The sequence below is a fragment of the Neoarius graeffei genome, chromosome 4 (genome assembly GCF_027579695.1).
Source record: "Neoarius graeffei isolate fNeoGra1 chromosome 4, fNeoGra1.pri, whole genome shotgun sequence".
Taxonomy (NCBI): Eukaryota; Metazoa; Chordata; class Actinopteri; order Siluriformes; family Ariidae; genus Neoarius; species Neoarius graeffei.
The window spans coordinates 81,224,478-81,232,283 of record NC_083572.1 but is presented as its reverse complement, the minus strand read 5'-3'; the positions used below and the strand labels follow the sequence as shown (position 1 = coordinate 81,232,283).

The 7,806-nt window shown below is 39.7% G+C and overlaps 1 protein-coding gene across 5 annotated transcripts in view; it reads right to left on the bottom strand.

Moving 5' to 3' along the window:
* Window positions 1-960: 960 nt before the first annotated feature.
* lpp (LIM domain containing preferred translocation partner in lipoma) overlaps window positions 961-7,806 on the bottom strand; it is a 492,132-nt gene continuing 485,286 nt past the window's right edge. For all 5 annotated transcript variants that reach the window (XM_060919812.1, XM_060919814.1, XM_060919813.1 and 2 more), the window contains 3 exons: window positions 6,794-6,972; window positions 4,248-4,368; window positions 961-3,448 (listed from right to left, as the gene is read on the bottom strand). In XM_060919812.1, coding sequence (XP_060775795.1) covers window positions 3,320-3,448; window positions 4,248-4,368; window positions 6,794-6,972 — 429 coding nt within the window. In that variant the 3' untranslated portion in view covers window positions 961-3,319. The remainder of the gene's footprint in view (window positions 3,449-4,247; window positions 4,369-6,793; window positions 6,973-7,806) is intronic.

The window sequence follows — 7,806 nt, the reverse complement described above, 5'->3', positions numbered from 1 at the left end:
ATTACAACCCTCTGATTGTACCGTATGACCCTGTGGGGTGTGTGTGTGTGTGTGTGTGTGTTAGTCAAACTTGATCAAGATTGTATCTCCAGTGATTAAGTCGGTGAAGTACAACAACTTTCAAACAATTTTTTTTACTTTTAATCCCACCTCTCATTCCCACCCATTTACACAAAACACGGCCCCAAAATCTACGGTAGCCAGCAGAGTTCAGTGAGATGGGTCATGGTGGTTTGCCTGCTATGCCACTGAACTCAGCATTGCTAGCCATATAATAACAGTATAACGTGTAACATTTATATCAGAATGGTCACAAGTGTCTTTACTATCCCTTTTATTTTCTTTCTTCTTCTGTCATGTACTCACATGGGGTTTTCAGCTTACCATCACTACTGATATTAACTAGTCATCATTATTAGCTGCGCAGGCATTAGCTAGCATTACATACATTGCTATAAATGTGGTTCATCCAAATCATTGCCTTACCTGGCTCGTCAGTCAGAGGCTGCAGTGCATTCTGAGAAATGTAGTTGAAAATCTCTTGTAGTTGAAATTCTTCCCCCTCAAATCACAAATTTATGTTATAATCTCACAGAATATCCCAGTTTTTTTTTCTTGGAATATTACCCCCTCACCCAGCTCCATATTTTTTAAACATTATTTTTCTGAGATTTTTTTTCTCTCCTAGCTTTGATTTTGGAGAATTAAAAAAAAATTTTCCTCATAAATTTATTACTTTAAATTCTGAGATTTTCCTCAGAATATTAACCCCCATCCCTTAGCTCTGCATTATTTTAAACCTACAGCGGCCCTCATTTGCCATTTTCCAGATTATTTTTTCGAGTAAAAAGTAAACAAATTTGACTATTGCACCTTTAACATTTCAGGTGAATTATATTTGAGGGACTTTTTTTTGAAACAGGACACATCCAATATAGCTAAACAAACAAACAAGCTGACTTTTACGCAAGAAAGGTTTATTAAAGCTAGAGGAAATAATACAGAGACATGTGCGAATGAGTACTTGCAAATACAAATCAAAAAATGGCATAAAACATAGATGAAGATTTCTAATTGGTCAACTTGTTGAAGACTTCATAATAACAATAATTATTTCCTTTCTCCTGTTATCCCCCGATCAAGAATAACCCCAATCACATGACTAAGATTCCTTAACAAAATACAAAGTGTAAGAAAAGTCAGGACTCTTGACGCTCTCATCAATTTACGCTCCATTCTAGAAATACCGGTACCTGACTGAACAAATCCATCTGAGGCCACCCTGAGCAACGAAGTCCATTTTACCCCTAATGCTCAATTATGTGTTTAATGTTTTTACGTCCTTAAAATCCCTTGCTTTTTCCTCACTGATGATGCAAAATAGTTAAAAATGTAAGCATATAAGCAGTTATACATTTTAGCAGAAGAGTGCAAGAAGAGAAAACAGAGAACACCTGTCTGTGCCTTTGCTAAGTTAGTTTAAAAGAAAAAAAAAGCCCTCTCTGCATGTTAACACCTTAAGAGTAAGATGATGAAACTGACCAGAAAAAGCACACAGGGAAGAGAGGTGTAGTGTGGAAAACTTATTGCTTAATCACAATTCAAATATTTCCTGAAGAGTTAAAAAAAGTTAAGGTCTGCATATTATTTTATATAAAGTGTCAATGCAATAATAAAAGGAAATTGCATATTGTTATTCTTCTTTTACAAAGCTAAGAAATAAATCCTATCGCTATAAGTTTCCCCCCTACTCATTACAATCATTTCTTTGCTATTAAGGTCTAATACTACATTTCACAAGTTGCCAATATTGGAAATAATGCTCATAGTGCTGTTTATAAGAGCATACAAGAAATTCTTTCGTTATTTTTAAATTAAGCTGGTTATAATCTTCTAAGATCGATTTATTTTTTAAATCCCATTTTAACCTCTGTGTTTGATTGTCACACCGTAACTGATTTCATTTCAGTGTTTCTCATTCTGTGGACTGTAATAACAAAAAAAAAGGCACTTTATACTGCCTTCATGTTCTCAGATACCAGAAAGTACTACAGTATGTTGCTTTAAACGCTTTCTTTCATGATATGCATATAAATACAATAACTGCGCTAAGTGTAAAGCAGTATACTGAATAATAGGAGGAAGCAGCAGTGCACTGCAGCATTACTCAGCATTACTTTGGTTATATATGTTCGGGTTCACAGTCCTATTCCATATAATAAACCTCTCTATGAACTGCATAAGTATGTAAATATATACACACGTCGTCAAAGAATGTAAACGTCGCTCCAGTAGGAGTTGTTTGAAGCCAAGGTTCGCAGATTTTACTGATTTTCAAGAAATACTGTCGAAATCCTATTTGTATTCGTATCATTGATGTGTTTGTCTTGGATAGTTGTGGAACAACTGCGCAGCTACTATTCAACTTCCCCTCCTCTATACACCTGGAACTAGAGCTTTAATATCTTGTACACGTTTAAACTCTGTTTGCATATTATTCACCCAAATATTAACCCCGAAAAGCCCTTTAATATAGTTTATAAGGCAATATGAAGAAATAAGAGCATTTTCTCCTTAGGTATGTGTGTGTGTATTCATACATACATATATGTGGCCCCGTCACCATGTTTTTGCAAGTCAAACATATACATACGTACAACATGAGTATAATATGAATGAATGATGAACCCAAAGCTACTGATTGTCAGAATATCTGAATGAATAAGTGGATTATGGTGCTGCTTTCACTCCTAAAGGACACAGAATAACGTTAAAGCTCATCATCGACTGACTGAGCTGGAATTTTAGACAGAGTTATGCCTGAAAAATCTCTCTCATGGGACACAGATGACTCAAATCTGTGGGAACCTGTAAACGAAATGTTATTTACTACGTATTTGTTCCCGTCACATTTTGCTCTTTGACCACTGGCCATACGTACGTAAGATATACAAAGAAATACAAAACAAAGGAGTTTCCTACTGTAACAGTTCACCATCATCATAACTATCCTTATGTAATGATTTCTCAAGTCTTTCTGGATTATTCTATTCACGGTACCTTTAAAGTTTCAATCAGCTACTAAATGCTTGGTTTTTATTTGCGTACGTACAAGATGCAGAGATAAAATGCTTTCAGCCTGACAGCAACAAACGTCTACAATGTGATCATTACGAACTGCATGTTTGTCTGTGTGTGTGTGTGTGCGCGCACAAGTTTTAAGCGTGAGGATATTTCTAAATGCAGCCATCAGATGAGTTAGGAGTATGTGTGTGTGTATATATGGGTGTGTGTTTGAGTGTGTGAGAATAGAATAGACTCAGAGGTCGGTGGTGGCCTTGGCAGTGAGAGCCTGGATGCGGCTGGTGTTGCAGTTCTTGCAGAGAACGTGACCATCCAGTGGGTAACAGCCCTGATTATCACCCTCAGAGAGCAGACAGCCACAGTCCTGCACACATATACACTTTTGCCTTATTATCCTTGTGAGGATCTTCCATAACCTTTAGTCTCTTTTAGTCTTTTAATTATACGTTGCAGTTTTTGGTTTAAAATAAAAAAAGCACAAAAAGCACTTTTCCTTTATTTGGAGCCCAGCCAAATATCCCTGTAAGGACAAAACTGTCAAATATTCCTACCTATTTAGGGACAATTGATCAGTACCAAAAGATAAAAACGTGTGTGTATGCGCACACACACACACACACACGTTTGTCTCACCATCCTTGTGAGGACCTTCCACTGACATCATTATTATTGCAGTTCATTAATGCTGTGCCCACACCTAACCCTAACCTCAGTAATGAAAAGGAAACTTTTTAGCTCTTTTTTTTTTTTGCCCCCAATTTTTGTTTAAAAAGAAAAAAAACAAAACAAAAGCAATTTCCTTGTGGGGACCATCCAAATGTTCCCATAACATCGAAATTGCCAGGTTTTACATCCTTGTGGGGACATTTGGTCCTCAGTAGTATATAAAAACATGCACGCACACTTTTATCTTTGTGGGGATACTTATTGATATAATGTATTCCTTAGCCCCTTACCTTAACCATCACAACCCCATGCCTTACCCTAACCCTAACTTAATTCTAACCTGAAAACTAAGTCTTAACCATTAAACAGCCCTTTGAAGAAGTGAGGACCAGTCAAAACGCCCTCAGTTCCCATAAACGTCCTCACTCCGTGGTTTAAAAAAAAAAAACATATTCTGATCCTCAATATGTAGCAAGTACACACATACACACACACACCTCACAGCGGTAACACTGCACATGGAAATCCCGGTCCAGGGCCACAATGCGCACCGTCTCCTCCTGGCCAGGAGCAGGCATTATGGGCTCTTTACACACAGAGCAACGGGGAGCAAACTTCCTGCAGGGGGACACAGACAAGACCAGAGTACAAACTTCATTCAATTCAACACACACCAGCAAAATATGGGTCCTAATTTCATGATCAAATGTAAGTGCAAAAATAAATCATGGCACATGTGAGTGTGGCCATCGAGCCAGGAATAACCTGGTGTAAAATGGCACAATTGTAAAAAGGGGGTGGTGTTCAAATGTGTGGTTAGGCGATATCAAGTGGAGGGCACTTGTACTTATGCTATTTACTTTGACTATTTGTTTTACTGTAAAACTGGTAATATAATTTGATTTCAGGTACAGAATTCACATTGATATTTTCAAGGCAGATATAATCAGCTACCTGGTAAAATTAGAATGAATGAATGGACATTTTCTATTTTTTGCATGCTGTGTGTGTGTGTGTGTGCGCGCTCCCTCCAGAACATAGCGATTACCTCGTCTAATTTCTTCATCTCATCTCATTATCTCTAGCCGCTTTATCCTGTTCTACAGGGTCGCAGGCAAGCTGGAGCCTATCCCAGCTGACTACGGGCGAAAGGCGGGGTACACCCTGGACAAGTCGCCAGGTCATCACAGGGCTGACACATAGACACAGACAACCATTCACACTCACATTCACACCTACGGTCAATTTAGAGTCACCAGTTAACCTAACCTGCATGTCTTTGGACTGTGGGGGAAACCGGAGCACCCGGAGGAAACCCACGCGGACAACATGCAAACTCCACACAGAAAGGCCCTCGCCGGCCACGGGGCTCGAACCCGGACCTTCTTGCTGTGAGGCGACAGCGCTAACCACTACACCACCGTGCCGCCCCGTCTAATTTCTTTTCTCTATAAATAAGTACAGTGACTAACAGTATTTAATTAGTCTTATTAGACATTATATTGATTGTATTAGATATATTCTGACATATTCCTAGCCGACATTCAGTCTGTATCCTGAGTTGTTCATCTCTGGTTAAGTATATAATAACTCAGTTATGTAAATGCATTTAGTAGTTATAGAAAATAATTTGTGTCAAAGTGGGATGATATAAACGACATTCCCGAAAAACAGAACATGACTTTTAATGCAATTTTTTAACTAAAGTGGACAGGAACATAACACAGCACCAACCAGCCACAAATGTTATACCCAAGAACATTGTTTCTTTTGTCCCAGTAGCTAACAACAAAAAAAATCCCAAACCCAGAGCGTCAGTGATGCAGTAGCTCACACGGCCGTACCATGAGAAGAACCCAGACTCCTTTATAATTAGTTCAGTTGTTCTTCATGAGAACAATTAGAAAAATTTGATCTTCAAAACAAATCAGAATCAAAATCCAATGAAAGCTCAGGGAGGAGTAGTGATTTTTCTGAAAGTTCGCCAATTGGCCTAATTAGTGACTTGTTAATGAGAAATCGCAAAACCAGGCAGTAACTTTTGTGCAGACTGATTAGATCTTCCAAACAAAACAATCAGAATCACAATCCATTGAAAACTCAGGGAGGAGTAGCGAATTTTGCCAATTGTGGATGGACAGACAGATGACGGATGCCGCATGATGGCAACAGCTCACTGGCCTATGAGCTTTAAAAAAAAAAAAGCCTCTAACTTTTGCGTCCAAACAAATGGGCAATACACGAACATTATACCACTAAATTGCATCTGCACTTCGAGACACAAAGCGTGTGTCTAAATAATCAGAAAGACAGAATTAGTTCCAGTGAATTTCCTGTGACTGGTTTAGCATTATATTGGAGAGCATTACCTCAAATACTCTGCTCTCACCTCCATTCTTTCCTGTTTCTGCAGAAGCAGGTAATCTGAATTCAAACAACCCACTGTGGCTTTTAATTCTCTAGCTATTTAAGCCGCTGGTTTGAATACCATTCTGTCTCACACATTCTGGGGAAATGTGCAAAAGGAACAGAGATGTGGGCAGAGGAGGCTGGTGAGGATGTGAAGACAAAACCTGACCTTTTGGTCCAGCCAGGTGATGGAACTTCTTCACTCCTTCGGTAGGAAGTGGGGTGTATGGTGACTGAGAGGAACCACAACAACAATGCTAAAACCTGGCCGTTCCTCGACACAAAGGCTTTTCTGTTCACACACATAACGGCTTGTGTGTGTGAAACTTTTCAGTTCCTCAGCAGGTCAATTTTTCCTCTACCACACAGAAATCTTGTTTCTGGTTTTCTTTATAGCTTGATTGTCTCTTTTAAGGAACTCTGCGCTGCGTTCCACGGTGTAAAATTGAACCTTTCTTTCTGACCTGATCACTTTTCCATTGTATTGGCCATGAAAAAAACCAAACAAACAAAAAAAAAGCACCGTAGCACATTTTAATTACCGAAACATCTCTGCTCTTTAGTAAAAGGTTTTTGCATTGAGGACACGACACATTTTTTATTGGAAAAAGTTTGTGTGGTGGAGTAGTGTTACTTGTGGAAGTCCTCGATGCAGTGGATGTGGTTGGAGGCGTCCACGGTGAAAGGGATGCCGTCCAGGCTCCGGTGACACACCACACAGGTAAAGCAGTGTGGGTGGTAAGCTTTACCTGTCGCCCGCAGAATCCGCTCCATGATGGGCTTACTGCAGATGTTACAGGTCTCCAAGGTGTTCTGAAGATATACAAACACAAACATCAAATCCAACATTAATATTCATTATTAAAGAGGAACATGCGAATGTATAATTTTATACATATTTAAATATACTTAATTGATATCCAAGTAACATCCACCACCACCAAAAAATCGTCCAACTCCACTGCCTGTTTAAATATCCATGGAAAATCATGGACCGTGGATACAGGACCTTTCACAAGCAGCGGTTTCATCCCTGAGGCACTGGAGCCAAGTCTTAAATATGGCTGTGTTCCAATCAGGCTTCTTATGCAAGAGCACTTAGATTAGCATGAGAGCCACATGAATGCATGAAAGCAAAGCGCAACCTATTGATACGCAAGTAAGCAGCAGGAGAGTGGAGCCCAAGGATGATTTTATCATGTGAATGGGATGTGTTCATATTTAAGCAATGATGATGATAATGATTATTGGTTGTAGTAATAATAATAATAATAATAATAATGAGTTCAATTTATGTAGCGGGCGGCACGGTGGTGTAGTGGTTAGCGCTGGCGCCTCACAGCAAGAAGGTCCGGGTTCGAGCCCCGTGGATGGCGAGGGCCTTTCTGTGTGGAGTTTGCATGTTCTCCCCGTGTCCGTGTGGGTTTCCTCCGGGTGCTCCGGTTTCCCCCACAGTCCAAAGACATGCAGGTTAGGTTAACTGGTGACTCTAAATTGACCGTAGGTGTGAATGCGAGTGTGAATGGTTGTCTGTGTCTATGTGTCAGCCCTGTGATGACCTGGCGACTTGTCCAGGGTGTACCCCACCTTTCGCCCGTAGTCAGCTGGGATAGGCTCCAGCTTGCCTGCGACCCTGTAGAACAGGAT